Source organism: Salmo salar, chromosome 19, assembly GCF_965601325.2.
Source record: "Salmo salar chromosome 19, fSalSal1, whole genome shotgun sequence".
Taxonomy (NCBI): domain Eukaryota; kingdom Metazoa; phylum Chordata; class Actinopteri; order Salmoniformes; family Salmonidae; genus Salmo; species Salmo salar.
The window spans coordinates 84,866,361-84,884,967 of NC_138309.1; the positions used below are offsets into that span (position 1 = coordinate 84,866,361).

General features: G+C 41.7%; 1 protein-coding gene across 2 annotated transcripts; it reads right to left on the reverse strand.

The window, feature by feature from the left end:
- Window positions 1–61: 61 nt before the first annotated feature.
- Window positions 62–9,081, reverse strand: LOC106579706 (proteasome activator complex subunit 2). Of its 2 annotated transcripts, none has more exons than XM_045702805.1 (11): window positions 8,790–9,081; window positions 7,911–7,943; window positions 7,707–7,769; window positions 6,866–6,952; window positions 4,724–4,769; window positions 4,520–4,653; window positions 2,945–3,013; window positions 1,473–1,540; window positions 1,311–1,365; window positions 1,099–1,185; window positions 62–490 (listed from the first exon to the last, which is right to left on the reverse strand). In XM_045702805.1, exons 1-11 carry the CDS (start codon window positions 8,835–8,837, stop codon window positions 410–412), a joined length of 771 nt encoding a protein of 256 aa, XP_045558761.1. In that variant the 5' UTR covers window positions 8,838–9,081; the 3' UTR covers window positions 62–409. The 2 variants fall into 2 exon arrangements, with proteins under 2 accessions (XP_045558761.1, XP_014015323.1); XM_014159848.3 differs by having other exon boundaries at window positions 4,520–4,617; window positions 8,790–9,080.
- Window positions 9,082–18,607: the final 9,526 nt, after the last annotated feature.

The following is an 18,607-nucleotide window of genomic DNA, read 5'->3' on the forward strand; positions in this document are numbered from 1 at the left end:
CTAGTCTTTTTAATAGTGCATCTGTTGCTTCCAGAGTTGCAATCATCATTTAGTCTCTAGGTTCAGTGTTCAATATTAAGATGAGTTTATTAGCATGAAAAAACAAAAAAACAGGCTAATCTGGACACTGTGGCTGATGTACAAATAGAAACAGCTTTGTTGCTGACATACAAACGAACTGATTGAGTATTGATTGGTATTGTAGTATACACCTGGAAAAGATCACATGGTTTAAAATGAATTCAACCCCACTATTCTCTCATTCCTCTTCATCCCTTCACCTGGGTGCCAGTCTGTTTGTGCTAACATGTCAAATCCTTGTCATGATGCTTGACAAGGACAGCAATCGGAGTAGGAAAGAATACAATAACATCTGGGACCAGGCTACTACTTCCTCCTCTCATGCATCTCAGTACATTGAGGGCTTCTCTTCTCCTTTCGGATTGGTCACTTTTTCCAGGTTCTTGCTGATGATGTCATACAGTTCCACCTGCAACACACACAAACACAGACACATTGATGAAGTGAGTGGTCTTGTATACTGGTGTTTTATCTTTTAATTTTGCGTTTTTATTTCACCTTTTATTTAACTCAGGGATTCTATCTTGCAACCTTTCGGTTACTAATCTAACGCTCTGACCCTATAGGCCTATAGCTGGATCTGCACAATCAACGTTGTGGGAAATGGTTTCATCTTGACGTTGCGTCTACTTTTGAGGTCTGAAAACATCTGACGAACGTTCATTTATGAGTGACCTTCACTTGTTTACTTATAGATTGACTTATTAAAGCTGCAATATGTACCTTTTTTTAGGGGGCGACCTGACCAAATTCACATAGAAATGCGAGTTATAGATCTGTCATCCTCATTGAAAGAAAGTCTAAAGTTGTAGATCTGTTCTATATGCACTATTTCTATGCTTCCAGTTAAGTTTTATTTTTGTGTCTTTTACTTTTTGATAGTATCTTGTCTCTCCCAAATGGTACCCGTTTCACTATATAGTGCACTACTTTTGTCCAGAGCCCATAGGGCCCTGGTCAAAAGTAGTGCACTATATAGGAAATAGGGTGCCATTTGAGATTAAATCAGTCACTCACATAGAAGCCACGGATGTCCAGGAGGATGACTCTGATGTCAGAGTAGACGGCCTCATCTTTCTCATGGACCAGTGAGCGGTAGTCCATCTGATTTTAACCAGGAGGAGGAGAAGAAACAGAGGGATGAGGAAGGAAGAGGACAAGGAGGGATGTGTTACGACATCAGGTTGAATACAGAATTGGGTTTTTGTCTACAAATGCCACATCCTCACCACGTGGGTTGACTTGGAGGCTTTAGCCACTGCATCACCTCTCTCTGAAAAGTACCTGAAGGAACAATAGTGACTGTCACATGTATAATATTCATTTTTGTCAAATGTATAATGACCTCCCAAGAGCTCTAGGTTACTTGAAAGCATGAAAATGTGTCCTACTTGTTAATGTTGGTGTGGAAGCCGTCCACTTTTGTCTTCACTGCAGCTATTCTCTCCAAGATTTTCTCCTGGATATAGCACAGGGAGATGTCAATTTTGATGAAACACCATGAGCCTCAGTTATAAACGCTGCGTGCGTACAAAATCTACCCCCAAAAACATGCATGAAGCAGTTTTTCCCACAAAAGTAGCGATTTTAAAATAAATAAATTAACATGGCGTGAGAACGGTCCAGTGTGGCTCAGTTGGTAGAGCATGGTGTTTGCAACGCCAGGGTTGTGGGTTTGATTCCCACGGGGGACCAGTACGGAAAAAATATAAAAAATTCATGAAAATGTACTGTAAGTCGCTCTGGATAAGAGCATCTGCTAAATGACTAAAATGTAAATGTGCTTTACCTACACGCAAACTTACATTCTCTAGTGGATGAAGTATTATATTGCAAGCCGACAGGTAAGGATGTGCAAATGGAGGATATGTTGATATGCTTAAAAAACAAGATTACAGCCATTTGCTAGTGAGAAGAGTGAAAATCGCTGCATTTTATTTGGGGAATCTAAAATAAAGTCATATGAATCTTGTTTCCCATTTTATTTTTAACTCTTGCAGAATAAATTCCTTGCGTTTTCTAACGGTGACGGGTTCGTATTCCCGAAGTAGCCGTACAATGAATTACCATGCGCATTGCATTTAATTGGGCCTAGTAAATAGTAGACTATGTATTTAAAGTGTTGCTGTATGCAATCCCATAGGCAGCAGTTTTTTTTATAATACACAGGCGAATTCAACAGGTGATCAGAGTTTTTTTTTTTTTTTTACACTAAAGTACATATGCTAGTACTGTAATTTCAATTTTTTTGGACTAGCCTAAACAATGTTTCAGAATTTGCGCGCAGACCAGCATATTGGGGGGGGGGGGGGGGGGGAAAGTCGATTCAAAACATTGTTCAATTGAAACGTTCTACTGACAGGTCCAATTTGACATTGTTTTCTTTCAGAAACTGTCACAGTCCTTTGCCAAATACAGCATAAGTTACTTCAAAAGATTAAAGCATTCTGCCAAAACCTCAAAACATTTGATCAAATTTGCTCTTTCTTTTAGAAACTGTCGTGGCCCATTTCCAATAGTTCCAAATTATACAGCAAATAAAGGGAGTTATTGTCACCATAAAAGGCGGAGGTCTTTTTTTCCAGACAGCGTCATAATGCTCGTTCACACGCGCACACTTTTAGGATGGGTTTGATTTATAGCGGAAAACATTGCTATGTATGGCGACTGCTAAGTTTTTCTAAAATCAATATTTGTAGATGTATGTATTTTCAAAAATGACGCATTCAGATATTTAGTGTGACATTTACACAACGGTTATAAATGAGGCCCTCGGGAGAATGCAGTTCCATCTGTAGCAGCTTTCCCCTTTTTCAGGAATGACCACTTGACTTTAAAGATAAACAAGTGTTTGACCATTTACCTGGATTGCAACGCCAAAGTCGTTCCCATCCTCTATTTTGGGGATGAGATGCTGAATCCAGCAGGACACCTAAAACGACACCGACACCAATGACTACAGAACATGTACCTCTTCACCAACATTTGCATCTCTTTCAGTTCACCACAAGATGTCACTGTTTCTTCTATTGTATTCTTACTGTAATGATGGTCTCCCTCAGTGATAGTATCTCTGGTTAGGTCTTCCTGTAATGATGGTCTCTCTCAGTGATAGGATCTCTGGTTATTCTTACTGTAATGATGGTCTCAGTGATAGGATCTCTGGTTATTCTTACTGTAATGATGGTCTCCCTCAGTGATAGGATCTCTGGTTATTCGTACTGTAATGATGGTCTCCCTCAGTGCTAGTATCTCTGGTTATTCTTACTGTAATGATGGTCTCAGTGATAGGATCTCTGGTTATTCTTACTGTAATGATGGTCTCCCTCAGTGATAGTATCTCTGGTTATTCGTACTGTAATGATGGTCTCTCTCAGTGATAGTATCTCTGGTTATTCTTCCTGTAATGATGGTCTCAGTGATAGTATCTCTGGTTATTCTTACTGTAATGATGGTCTCCCTCAGTGATAGTATCTCTGGTTATTCTTACTGTAATGATGGTCTCTCTCAGTGATAGTATCTCTGGTTATTCTTACTGTAATGATGGTCTCCCTCAGTGATAGTATCTCTGGTTATTCTTACTGTAATGATGGTCTCCCTCAGTGATAGTATCTCTGGTTATTCTTACTGTAATGATGGTCTCTCTCAGTGATAGTATCTCTGGTTATTCTTACTGTAATGATGGTCTCCCTCAGTGATAGTATCTCTGGTTATTCTTACTGTAATGATGGTCTCAGTGATAGTATCTCTGGTTATTCGTACTGTAATGATGGTCTCAGTGATAGTATCTCTGGTTATTCTTACTGTAATGATGGCTCCTCAGTGATAGTATCTCTGGTTATTCTTACTGTAATGATGGTCTCCCTCAGTGATAGTATCTCTGGTTATTCTTACTGTAATGATGGTCTCCCTCAGTGATAGTATCTCTGGTTATTCTTACTGTAATGATGGTCTCCCTCAGTGATAGGATCTCTGGTTATTCTTACTGTAATGATGGTCTCCCTCAGTGATAGTATCTCTGGTTATTCTTACTGTAATGATGGTCTCAGTGATAGTATCTCTGGTTATTCTTACTGTAATGATGGTCTCCCTCAGTGATAGTATCTCTGGTTATTCTTACTGTAATGATGGTCTCCCTCAGTGATAGTATCTCTGGTTATTCTTACTGTAATGATGGTCTCCCTCAGTGATAGTATCTCTGGTTATTCTTACTGTAATGATGGTCTCCCTCAGTGATAGTATCTCTGGTTATTCTTACTGTAATGATGGTCTCAGTGATAGTATCTCTGGTTATTCTTACTGTAATGATGGTCTCCCTCAGTGATAGGATCTCTGGTTATTCTTACTGTAATGATGGTCTCCCTCAGTGATAGGATCTCTGGTTATTCTTACTGTAATGATGGTCTCCCTCAGTGATAGTATCTCTGGTTATTCTTACTGTAATGATGGTCTCCCTCAGTGATAGGATCTCTGGTTTCACTCTGTCCAGCAGCTTCACAATCTTCTCATTCCCTTTGATAAGGCCACAGCTTGGAGCTGAAAGACACAAAGGGAATAACACCAACTGATTTTCTAAGGCTATTTTAAATAGTTTGTCTTAAGCTGGGGAACAACAGCCATGACTCTGACAGCTGTCTCTCACCTTTCTTCTTCTTCTTCTTGTCATCATTCTTGTCAGTCTCCATTTCCTGGAGGGAGAAAAATCAGTTAGTCTGTACCTATAGCCCTCATTCAGTCTGTACCTATAGCCCTCAGTCAGTCTGTACCTATAGCCCTCAGTCAGTCTGTACCTATAGCCCTCAGTCAGTCTATAGCCGTCAGTCAGTCAGTCAGTCTGTACCTTTATCCGTCAGTCAGTCTATAGATGTCAGTCAGTCTTTAGCCGTCCGTCAGTCAGTCTTTAGCCGTCCGTCAGTCAGTCTGTAGCCCTCAGTCAGTCTGTACCTATAGCCCTCAGTCAGTCTGTACCTATAGCCCTCAGTCAGTCTGTAGCCCTCAGTCAGTCAGTAATCATAGCCATCAGTCAGTCAGTCAGTCTGTACCTATATCCGTCAGTCAGTCTGTAGACGTCAGTCAGTCTGTAGCCATCAGTCAGTCAGTCTGTAGCTGTCCGTCTGTAGTCATATCAGTCAGTCTGTAGCCGTCAGTCAGTCAGTCAGTCAGTCAGTCAGTCAGTCAGTCAGTCAGTCAGTCAGTCTGTAATCATAGCCATCAGTCAGTCTGTAGCCATAGCCATCTATCAGTCTGTAGTCATAGCCATCTATCAGTCTGTAGTCATAGCCATCTATCAGTCTGTAGTCATAGCCATCTATCAGTCTGTAGTCATAGCCGTCTATCAGTCTGTAGTCATAGCCATCTATCAGTCTGTAGTCATAGCCATCTATCAGTCTGTAGTCATAGCCATCTATCAGTCTGTAGTCATAGCCATCTATCAGTCTGTAGTCATAGCCATCAGTCAGTCTGTAGTCATAGCCATCTATCAGTCTGTAGTCATAGCCATCTATCAGTCTGTAGTCATAGCCGTCTATCAGTCTGTAGTCATAGCCATCTATCAGTCTGTAGTCATAGCCATCTATCAGTCTGTAGTCATAGCCATCTATCAGTCTGTAGTCATAGCCGTCTATCAGTCTGTAGTCATAGCCATCTATCAGTCTGTAGTCATAGCCATCTATCAGTCTGTAGTCATAGCCATTTATCAGTCTGTAGTCATAGCCATCTATCAGTCTGTAGTCATAGCCATCTATCAGTCTGTAGTCATAGCCATCTATCAGTCTGTAGTCATAGCCATCTATCAGTCTGTAGTCATAGCCATCTATCAGTCTGTAGTCATAGCCATCTATCAGTCTGTAGTCATAGCCATCTATCAGTCTATTGTCATAGCCATCTATCAGTCTATTGTCATAGCCATCTATCAGTCTATTGTCATAGCCATCTATCTTTCAGTCAGTCTGTAGTCATAGCCATCTATCAGTCTGTAGTCATAGCCATCTATCAGTCTGTAGTCATAGCCATCTATCAGTCTGTAGTCATAGCCGTCTATCAGTCTGTAGTCATAGCCATCTATCAGTCTGTAGTCATAGCCATCTATCTTTCAGTCAGTCTGTAGTCATAGCCATCTATCAGTCTATTGTCATAGCCATCTATCAGTCTATTGTCATAGCCATCTATCAGTCTATTGTCATAGCCATCTATCTTTCAGTCAGTCTGTAGTCATAGCCATCTATCAGTCTGTAGTCATAGCCATCTATCAGTCTGTAGTCATAGCCATCTATCAGTCTGTAGTCATAGCCGTCTATCAGTCTGTAGTCATAGCCATCTATCAGTCTGTAGTCATAGCCATCTATCAGTCTGTAGTCATAGCCATCTATCAGTCTGTAGTCATAGCCATCTATCTTTCAGTCAGTCTGTAGTCATAGCCATCTATCAGTCTATTGTCATAGCCATCTATCAGTCTGTAGTCATAGCCATCTATCTTTCAGTCAGTCTGTAGCCAAAAACCAACCGGAGACGCCCCACTCTACAGGAACTGAGTAAAGCAGAGATCTCCTCTTCACATGAGAGAGTAAGGTGGAGAGTCATGTTGGTGGACATCCTATCCTCACCAGGGAGCCAAGAGGTTTACATCAAGTTAATAAATCCTGTTGATCTATATGGTCAGCATTCCCTACTACATATATAGTGCACTACTTTTGACCAGGACTCATAGTAGTGCACTAAATAGTGAATAGGGTGCCATTTGGGATGCAGCCATGTATCTGGTTAGAAGAGCATGATAGTCAGTCACCTCATCCTCCGCAGTGGGAGGGTCTGGTATGGGGATGTCCAGAGGGGCTTGGAGAGTGGACAGGTCTGGGATGTTGAGATCATCCTCCTGGAAGAGACATGGGAGGGAGGGAGAGACGAGAGGACGGGAGGTAGAGGGAGGGGGGAGGGAGAGATAGATGAGAGGAAGGGAAGGGAGGTAGAAGGTGGAGGGAGGTAGAGGGTGGAGGGAGGGAGAGATAGATGAGAGGAAGGGAAGGGAGGTAGAAGGTGGAGGGAGGTAGAGGGTGGAGGGAGGGAGAGATAGATGAGAGGGAGGGAGGTGGAGGGAGGGAGAGATAGATGAGGGGGAGGGAGGGAGAGATAGATGAGAGGGAGGGAGGTGGAGGGAGATAGATGAGAGGGAGGGAGAGATAGATGAGAAGGAGGGAGAGATGGATGAGAGGGAGGGAGGTGGAGGGAGATAGATGAGAGGGAGGGAGAGATAGATGAGAAGGAGGGAGAGATAGATGAGAGGTAGAGGGAGATAGATGAGAGGGAGGGAGAGATAGATGAGAAGGAGGGAGAGATAGATGAGAGGTAGAGGGAGATAGATGAGAGGGAGGGAGAGATAGATGAGAAGGAGGGAGAGATGGATGAGAGGGAGGGAGGTGGAGGGAGATAGATGAGAGGGAGGGAGAGATGGATGAGAGGGAGGGAGAGATGGATGAGAAGGAGGGAGAGATAGATGAGAAGGAGGGAGAGATAGATGAGAGGGAGGGAGGTAGAGGGTGGAAGGAAGATATGAAGGATGAAAGGAAGGTCAATTTCACAATGTAATGAAGAGACAGACAGTGACACATGAACTAATCAATGAGGCTTACCTTCAGCAGGTTGTCCAGCTGAGAGATCTTCAACGGGATGTAGTTGGAAAATAGATCATCTGCCTAAAACAAAACAGAACTTGGTAAGCGGTAACTCCCCCATTCTCCCACGAAAAGCACGCCCCCTTTCTATTTCAAGTGGTAATGCAATCGCACCAGCACACTTTTTGTTTTTAACACAATAAGGCAAAAACGTTGACTAACCTGTTGATACAGAGAGTGGTGGAAGTGCTCCACCTAAAGGCAAAGGGATGAAATGAACATGTGTGTAAGTGGTGCAACATTTGGAAATAGGTTTACTAAACTTTTACTCTAAAACATCTTAAACTCACAAGCAGGATCAATGTTAAACTACGATCAATTGTGTAATCTATTGTAAATTAGCCTTCACTCACACACACACACACACACACACACACACACACACACACAACTATACAAAGGTTGTGTTCCAGTCGACTGCAAAGCATTTTTTATATACCTGGAACGCCCACTCAACCTCGTAAACCTAGAGTGTAATCATTACGCTGATTCTGTTTCGCCACAAACCGTTTACACCTAACGGAAAACGCAAACGAGAATTTCTATTGGACAAATTAAGGTAGATGCCTCCGTTTCGATCCGTTTGCTTCGTAATGAATACACCCCTGGGGCCATGTTCAGTTACCAAACTTTCTCGATCGTTGCAGATATAAATACCATGAATCGAGACAATGTGAGTCCGTATTCTACATGTCAGACTGGTCTACATGAACTATTTATATCGGAACGTCCCAAACAGTTTAATCCTGCTGAACGTGGCCCAGTAAAACCGTTTAGCCAGATAGTTTTTTTTTTTTGGCTTTCGCTTTTGTCTGGAAGCATGACTAGGATTTTACAATTCCAACCAACAAATTATGCATAACAGACCAAAATGGAACAAGTTATCTTTGCTTGCAGGCCATGTCGCATGAAAAACAGTTGAAACCTTATTAAACCATTTGCGCAAAGTTAAAGGGGAACATATGATGTAAAATAAAATAAAAAAAATGGCCCAATTAACGCCTACATTTATTAACAACATGTGCATGAGTTAGTGCTTACCTTTACTGCGTTCACGCTTTTTATTTTCATTACAGATGATTTCGACATTTTGAGCGAACGGTTGTGCGTATAGTTGAAAGTAAAAGGTCCGTAGTTGGTTCCTCCGTTTCCTACTTTCGATTTCAAAGGATTATATTCAAAACCCGCCTGATCAAGCCACACCCACTGAATGAATGTATTCCTCCAGAAATGAAATAACTTGATAATTAACACATATTGTTGAATTAAACGGCCGTTTCAAATAGAGTTGTTGGCTCACAAACTCATTTTTGAAGACCAAGTCCTAAACTATCCATACAGTATAACGCATTTTCACTGAAGAAATGTAACGTTAGGCCAACCCTTAATTCCACCGTCTAACTAACTAACACATGGGACATATTGATATTTTTGCATTAAAGTTAAATGATAATATGCCAAAGTTTTCTCTCAAACTCACTGATTATCATTGACCACCAGATGGAAGCACACATCAAGGCTTCTTCTCTTTCCCACGGAGGGACTGTGTGCGTCCTCACTTCACCTTTCACTTTGACTGATAAGCCACACATGCATAACAGCAGCTGTGGAAAAAGTACCCAACTATACTACTTGAGTAAAAGTACCTTAATCTACATACCTTAATAGAAAATGACTCAAGTGAAAGTCGCCCAGTAAAATACTACTTGTGTAAAAGTATTTGGTTTTAAATATACTTAAGTATCAAAAGTAAAAGTACAAATATAAATAATTTCAAATTCTTTTGTATTAAGCGAACCAGGTGGCAGAATTGTCTTGTTTTTTTATGTACAGAGTGTGTTCATCCCCCCTCTCTCTTTCTCTTTCAATTCAATTTCAATTTTAAGTTAAGGGGCTTTATTGGCATGGGAAACATACGCTAACATTGCCAAAGCAAGTGAAATAGACAATAAACAAAAGTGAAATAAATAATAACAAATTTATAGTAAACCCACAAAAGTTCCAAAAGTTCCAAAAGAATAAAGACATTTCAAATGTCATGTTATGAACATGTACAGTGTTGTAATGATGTGCAAATGGTTAAAGTACAAAAGGGTAAATAAACATAAATATGAGTTGTATTTACAATGGTGTTTGTTCTTCACTGGTTGACCTTTTATTGTGGCAACAGGTCACAAATCTTGCTGCTGTGATGGCACACTGTGGTATTTCACCCAGTAGATATGGGAGTTTATCAAAATCGGGTTTGTTTTTGAATTCTTGTGGATCTGTGTAATCTGAGGGAAATATGTGTCTCTAATATGGTCATACATTTGGCAGGTTAGGAAGTGCAGCTCAGTTTCCACCTAATTTCGATGGCAGTGTGCACATAGCCTGTCTTCTCTTGAGAGCCAGGTCTGCCTTTCTCAATAGCAAGGCTATGCTCACTGAGTCTGTACATAGTCAAAGATTTCCTTAAGTTTGGGTCAGTCACAGTGGTCAGGCATTCTGCCACTGTCTACTCTCTGTTTAGGGCCAAATAGCATTCCAGTTTGCTCTGTATTTTTGTTAATTACTTTACACATAAAAAAATATATATTTTTGTTTTCTCATGATTTGGTAGGGTCTAATTGTGTTGCTGTCCTGGGTATCTGAGGGGTCTGTTTGTGTTTGTGAACAGAGCCCCAGGACCAGCTTGCTTAGGGGACTCTTCTCCAGGTTCATCTCTCTATAGGTGATGGCTTTGTTATGGAAGGTTTGGGAATCTCTTCCTTTTAGGTGGTTGTAGAATTGAACGTCTCTTTTATGGATTTTGATAATTAGCGGGTATCGGCCTAATTCTGCTCTGCATTATTTGGTGTTTTACGTTGTACACAGAGGATATTTTTGCAGAATTCTGCATGCAGAGTCTCAATTTGGTGTTTGGCCCATGTTTTGAATTCCTGGTTGGTGAGCGGATCCCAGACCTCACAACTATAAAGGGCAATGGGTTCTACAACTGATTCAAGTATTTTTAGCCAGATCCTAATTGGTATGTTGAATTTTATGTTCCTTTTGGTGGCATAGAAGCCCTTCATGCCTTGTCTCTCAGATTGTTCACAGCTATGTGGAAGCTACCTGTGGCGCTGATGTTTAGGCCGAGGTATGTATAGTTTTTTTTGTGCTCTAGGGAGACGGTGTCTAGATGGAATTTGTATTTGTGGTCCTGGCGACTGGACCTTTTTTGGAACACCATTATTTTTGTCTTACTGAGAGTTACTGTCAGGGCCCAGGTCTGACAGAATCTGTACAGAAGATCTAGGTGCTGCTGTAGGCCCTCCTTGGTTGGTGACAGAAGCACCAGATCATCAGCAAACAGTAGACATTTGACTTCAGATTCTAGTAGGGTGAGGCCGGGTGCTGCAGACTGTTCTAGTGCCCTCACCAATTCATTGATATATATGTTGAAGAGGGTGGGGCTCAAGCTGCATCCCTGTTTCACCCCACGGCCCTGTGGAAAGAAATGTGTATGTTTGCCTATTTTAACCGCACACTTGTTGTTTGTGTACATGGATTTTATAATGTCGTATGTTTTACCCCAAAACCACTTTCCATCAATTTGTATAGCAGACCCTCATGCCAAATTGAGTCAAAGGCCTTTTTGACATCAACAAAGCATGAGAAGACTTTGCCTTTGTTTTGGTTTGTTATTTGTCAATTAGGGTGTGCAGGGTGAAGACGTGGTCTGTTGTACAGTAATTTGGTTAAAAGCCAATTTGACATTTGCTCAGTACATTGTTTTCACTGAGGAAATGTATGAGTCTGCTGTTAATGATAATGAAGAGGATGATCACAAGGCTGCTGTTGACTCATATCCCACGGTAGTTATTGGGGTCAAATTTGTCTCCACTTTTGTGGATTGGAGTGATCAGTCCTTGGTTCCACATATTGTGGAAGATGGCAGAGCTGAGGATGATGTTAAAGAGTTTTAGTTTAGCCAATTGGAATTTGTTGTCTGTATATTTTATCATTTCATTGAGGATACCATCAACACCACAGGCCTCTTTGGGTTGGAGGGTTTGTATTTTGTCCTGTAGTTCATTCAAGGTAATTGGAGAATCCAGTGGGTTCTGGTCGTCTTTAATAGTTGATTCTAAGATTTGTATTTGATCATGTATATGTTTTTGCTGTTTGTTCTTTGTTATAAAGCCAAAAAGATTGGAGAAGTGGTTTACCCAGACATCTCTGTTTTGGATAGATAATTCTTCATGTTGTTTGTTTAGTGTTTTCCAATTTTCCCAGAAGTGGTTAGATTCTATGGATTCTTCCGTTACATTGAGCTGATTTCTGACGTGCTGTTCCTTCTTTTTCCGTAGTGTATTTCTGTATTGTTTTAGTGATCCACCATAGTGAAGGCATAGACTCAGGTTTCTCCCTTTCTTTCTTAGGTTTTTGTATTCTTCATCAAACCATTGGTCATTGTTGTTCATTTTCTTAGGTTGTCTGCTTTACATGTTTAGATTTGATAGGGGAGCTGAGAGGTCAAATATACTGTTTAGGTTTTCTACTGCCAAGTTTACACCTTCACTATTACAGTGGAACGTTTAGTCCAGGAAGTTGTTCTAGAAGGGATTGGATTTGTTGTTGTCTAATTGTTTCTTTGGTAGGTTTATACACTATTTTCCTTCCATCTATATAATTTCTTAATATTACTCAGTTCCTTTGGCTTTGATGCCTCATGATTGAGTATTTCTCTGTTCAAGTAGACTGTGATTTTGCTGTGGTCTGATAGGGGTGTCAGTGGGCTGACTCTTTTGCTCCCCTCCACACTCTCTCTCTCTCTCTCTCTCTCTCTCTCTCTCTCTCTCTCTCTCTCTCTCTCTCTCTCTCTCTCTCTCTCTCTGTCTCTCTGTCTCTCTGTCTCTGTGTGTGTGTTTAATACACAGATGCATTTTTGTTTGTAAGCTACATGTTGAATGATTTTCTTTTAGAGGAGAGCTGTGTGTTCACTACCACTCTATACTGGTGTAATGTGGTAATTATCAGTCAGTTTCCTCTCTGAGGTAAAATCATGCAATATCTATAATGGCTATTAGACTCTGTCCAGTCCACCATTTGTATTTGGCAGGGTACAGCTGCAGAAGGTTGTGGAGGCAGAACTAAGAGAAGCAAGAACATCCTTAAAAAAGAAAAGTGGAGAAAACTGCATAGAACCGAACCTGATGGTCGAAGCTTATTATTGACCTTTGCTCCCTAAAGAGCAAAAGTGTTTAAGTCAAACAAGACACTTTATTTATTTTTAAACCATGAGCAAAAGAGCTGGTAGATTGTATTTACCAGTTGGTTACATGGGTCATTCATAAGACCTGTAATGAAATGAAGGTCTACTGCAAACTGGCCAAAATGTGTACTAAAAGACTAGACGTGTTGAGTGTTGAGTGTGTGTGTGCGTGCGTGTGTGTGTGTGCGTGCCTGCGTGCGTGCGTGTGTGTGCGTGCGTGCGTGTGTGTGTGTGCCTGCGTGCGTGCGTGTGTGTGTGTGTGTGCGTGCCTGCGTGCGTGTGTGTGTGCGTGCGTGCGTGCGTGTGTGTGTGTGCCTGCGTGCGTGCGTGCGCGTGCCTGTCTGCGTGCGTGTGTGTGTGTACCTGCGTGCGTGCGTGTGTGTGTGTGTGTGTGTGTGCGTGTGTGTGTGCGTGTGTGTGTGTGTGCGTGCGTGCGTGTGTGTGTGTGTGTGTGTGTGTGTGCGTGCGTGCGTGCGTGTGTGTGTGTGTGTGTGTGTGTGCCTGCGTGTGTGTGTGTGTGTGTGTGTGTGCGTGCGTGCGTGCGTGCGTGTGTGCGTGCGTGTGTGTGTGTGTGCGTGCGTGCGTGAAAGAGAGTGAACAAACAGGTAAATAAAACTAATTCTAATGCTACAAATCAGTGTCAGTCTGAAATAGTATTATGATTTAATGAAAAGCCAAAACAGTAACATCAACAACGCAAAAACAAACATCCGGAACTTTCTACAGATCTTGATTGAGGCTGAAGTTCACATCATTCATTCATTAGATAGACATACACTTCCGTTCAAAAGTTTGAGGTCACTTAGAAATGTCCTTGTTTTTGAAAGAAAAGCAAAAATACTTGGTCCATTAAAATAACATCAAATTGATCAGAAACAAAGTGTAGACATTGTTAATGTTGTAAATGACTACTGTAGCTGGAAACGGCTGATTTTTAATGGAATATCTACATAGGCGTACAGAGGCCCATTATCAGCAACCATCACTCCTGTGTTCCAATGGCACGTTGTGTTAGCTAATCCCGGTTTATCATTTTAAAAGGCTAATTGATCATTAGAAAACCCTTTTGCAATAATGTTAGCACAGCTGAAAACTGTTCTCCTGATTATAGAAACAATAAAACTGGCCTTCTTTAGACTAGATGAGTATCTGGAGAATCAGCATTTGTGGGTTCGATTACAGGCTCAAAATGGCCAGAAACAAAGCACTTTCTTCTGAAACTTGTCAGTCTATTTTGGTTCTGAGAAATGAAGGCTATTCCATGCGAGAAATTGCCAAGAAACGAAAGATCTCGTACAACGCTGTATACTACTCCCTTCACAGAACAGAGCAAACTGGCGCTAACCAGAATAGAAAGAGGAGTGGGAGGCCCCGGTGCACAACTGAGTAAGAGGACAAGTACATTAGAATGTCTAGATTGAGAAGTAGACGCCTCACAAGTCCTCAACTGGCAGCTTCATTAAATAGTACCTGCAAAACATCAGTCAGTCTGTAGTCATAGCCATCAGTCAGTCTGTAGTCATAGCCATCTATCAGTCTGTAGTCATAGCCATCAGTCAGTCTGTAGTCATAGCCATCTATCAGTCTGTAGTCATAGCCATCTATCAGTCTGTAGTCATAGCCATCAGTCAGTCTGTAGTCATAGCCATCTATCAGTCTGTAGTCATAGCCATCTATCAGTCTGTAGTCATAGCCATCTATCAGTCTGTAGTCATAGCCATCTGTCAGTCTGTAGTCATAGCCATCAGTCAGTCTGTAGTCATAGCCATCAGTTAGTCTGTAGTCATAGCCATCAGTTAGTCTGTAGTCATAGCCATCAGTCAGTCTGTAGCCATCCGTCAGTCAGTCTGTAGCCGTCAGTCAGTCAGTCCGTAGTCATAGCCATCAGTTAGTCTGTAGTCATAGACATCAGTCAGTCCGTAGCCATAGACATCAGTCAGTCTGTAGCCGTCAGTCAGTCAGTCTGTAGTCATAACCATCAGTTAGTCTATGGTCATAGCCATCAGTCAGTCTGTAGCCGTCCATCAATCAGTCAGTCTGTAGTCATAGACATCAGTCAGTCTGTAGCCATCAGTCAGTAAGTCTGTAGTCATAGCCATCAGTCAGTCTGTAGTCATAGCCATCTATCAGTCTGTAGTCATAGCCATCTGTCAGTCTGTAGTCATAGCCATCAGTCAGTCTGTAGTCATAGCCATCAGTTAGTCTGTAGTCATAGCCATCAGTTAGTCTGTAGTCATAGCCATCAGTCAGTCTGTAGCCATCCGTCAGTCAGTCTGTAGCCGTCAGTCAGTCAGTCCGTAGTCATAGCCATCAGTTAGTCTGTAGTCATAGACATCAGTCAGTCCGTAGCCATAGACATCAGTCAGTCTGTAGCCGTCAGTCAGTCAGTCTGTAGTCATAACCATCAGTTAGTCTATGGTCATAGCCATCAGTCAGTCTGTAGCCGTCCATCAGTCAGTCAGTCTGTAGTCATAGACATCAGTCAGTCTGTAGCCATCAGTCAGTAAGTCTGTAGTCATAGCCATCAGTCAGTCTGTAGTCATAGCCATCTATCAGTCTGTAGTCATAGCCATCTATCAGTCTGTAGTCATAGCCATCTATCAGTCTGTAGTCATAGCCATCTATCAGTCTGTAGTCATAGACATCAGTCAGTCTGTAGTCATAGCCATCAGTCAGTCTGTAGTCATAGCCATCAGTCAGTCTGTAGTCATAGCCATCAGTTAGTCAGTACTTAGAGCCATTAGTCAGTCTGTAGCCATTGTCTACCATGTCAAATGTATGGCCTACTTTTGAATGATCAGATAACGGAATTCAGTAAGTTTATAAATCAAGGTACAACAATTAAAAGGGTTGAGGATGGAGGTAAAGCATGGCAAACGACTTCAAAGTGCACTAAAAAGTAGCTGTAAATTAATGTAAAGAATAGACTGACTGAAGAGGTAAGTAAGTTAGCATAATATTGACTGAAGAGGTACGTTAGCATAATATTGACTGAAGAGGTACATTAGCATAATATTGACTGAAGAGGTAAGTAAGTTAGCATAATATTGACTGAAGAGGTACGTTAGCATAATATTGACTGAAGAGGTACGTTAGCATAGTATTGACTGAAGAGGTACGTTAGCATAATATTGACTGAAGAGGTACGTTAGCATAATATTGACTGAAGAGTTACATTAGCATAATATTGACTGAAGAGGTAAGTAAGTTAGCATAATATTGACTGAAGTGGTACATTAGCATAATATTGACTGAAGAGGTACGTTAGCATCCAATATAGGGTCTAGTTGTGTACTAATAACCCATCCCCAATGTGATAAAGTGAAAATCTAAGGGCCCGAACCTGGCCTGATCCCGCAAATCTACACTGAACAAAAAAATAAACGCAACTATTTTAAAGATTCTACCGAGTTACATTTCATATAAGTAAATCAGTCAAATAAAATACATGTATTATTTAATCTATGGATTTCACATGACTGGGAATACAGATATGCATCTGTTGGTCACAGATACATAAAAATATAGGTAGGGGTGTGGATCAGAAAACCAGTCAGTATCTGGTGTGACCACCATTTGCCTCTTGCAGTGCAACACATCTACTTTGCATAGGGTTGATCAGGCAGTTGATTGTGGCCTGTGAAATGTTGACACAAGCCTACCAGACGAGCTAAATAACTTCTATGCTCTCTTCAAGGCAAGCAACACTGAAGCATACATGAGAGCATCAGCTGTTCCGGACGACTCTGTGATCACGCTCTCCGTAGCCGATGTGAGTAAGACCTTTAAACAGGTCAACATTCACAAGGCCGCAGGGCCAGACGGATTACCAGGACGTGTGCTCCGGGCATGTGCTGACCAACTGGCAGGTGTTTTCACTGACATTTTCAACCTCTCCCTGTCCGATCTATAACACCAACATGTTTCAAGCAGACCACCATAGTGCCTGTGCCTAAGAACACCAAGGCAACCTGCCTAAATGACTACCGACCCATAGCACTCACATCCGTAGCCATTAAGTGCTTTGAAAGGCTGGTCATGGCTCTCATCAACACTATTATCCCAGAAACCCTAGACCCACTCCAATTTGCATACCGCCACAACAGATCCACAGATGATGCAATCTCTATTGCACTCTACACTGCCCTTTACCACCTGGACAAAAGGAACACCTACATGAGAATGCTGTTCATTTACTACAGCTCAGCGTTCAACACCAGAGTGCCCTCAAGCTCATCACTTTATATTTTTTATATTTTTTAATTTTTATTTTATTTCACCTTTATTTAACCAGGTAGGCCAGTTGAGAACAACAAATTCTCATTTACAACTGCGACCTGGTTAAGATAAAGCAAAGCAGTGCGACAAAAACAACAACACAGAGTTACACATAAACAAACATACATTCAATAACAAAAATAGAAAAATCTATGTACAGTGTGTGCAAATGTAGAAGAGTAGGGAGGGAAGGCAATAAATAGGCATTATAGTGCATTATCATGCATTATCATGCTGAAACATGAGGTGATGGCGGTGGATGAATGGCACGACATTGGGCCTCAGGATCTAGCTGAATATCTCTGAATTCAAATTGCCATCGATAAAATGCAATTGTGTTTGTTGTCCGTAGCTTATGCCTGCCCATACCATAACCCCACCTCCACCATGGGGCCCATACCATAACCCCACCTCCACCATGGGGCCCATACCATAACCCCACCTCCACCATGGGGCCCATACCATAACCCCACCATGGGGCCCATACCATAACCCCACCTCCACCATGGGGCCCATACCATAACCCCACCTCCACCATGGGGCCCATACCATAACCCCACCTCCACCATGGGACACTCTGTTCACAACGTTGACATCAGCAAACCACTCGCCCACACAACGCCTTACACGCGGTCTGCCATCTGTCCAGTACAGTTGAAACCAAGATTCATCTGTGAAGAACACACTTCTGGCCAGTGGCCATCGAAGGTGAGTATTTTCCCACTAAAGTTGGTTACGATGCCGAACTGCAGTCAGGTCAAGACCCTGGCGAGGACGACGAGCACGCAGATGAGCTTTTCGTGCATATGGAACATTTCGGAGATCTTTTATTTCAGCTCATGAAACATGGGGTCAACACTTTACATGTTGCCTTTATTTATTTATTTTCAGTATAGAAAATGTGCTGTAGGCTACAGTCAGAGAGGGCAGAACAGAACAGCAGCATTTTTTGTGGGGGGCCTCCATTTAGATGTGTTTTTGATATTAGTTTCTGATATTTTGGTTTTATTTGTTAGTCAACCTGTCTATAATTAGATACATGCAGCTTATCTTCTGTCATTATATGTTGACCTAGAAGACTAAAGAAACCCTTGCTCAACAGAATAATATAAAAAATTATAGAATGAAAGCTTTATTCAACATTAACGTCAGTTAGCAGACGCTCTTATCCAGAGCGACTTACAGTAGTGAATGCATACATGCATACATTTCATGTATTTAAATGTTTTTTTTTTTTGTACTGGCCCCCCCATGGGAATCGAACCCACCACCCTGGCGTTGCACACACCATGCTGGCGTTGCAAACACCATGCTCTACCAACTGAGCCACAGGGAATTCCCA

What these genes read in the sequence shown, in the direction of transcription:
- LOC106579706 (XM_045702805.1), bottom strand. Translation starts at nt 8,837, where the DNA reads ATGTCGAAATCATCTGTAATGAAAATAAAAAGCGTGAACGCAGTAAAG. An exon ending in CTCCCACTGCGGAGGATGAG is followed by an intron (nt 4,770 to 6,865) that starts GTGACTGACTAT and finishes TTCTCCCTCCAG; the next exon opens with GAAATGGAGACTGACAAGAA. An exon ending in ACTTTGGCGTTGCAATCCAG is followed by an intron (nt 1,541 to 2,944) that starts GTAAATGGTCAA and finishes TGCTATATCCAG; the next exon opens with GAGAAAATCTTGGAGAGAAT.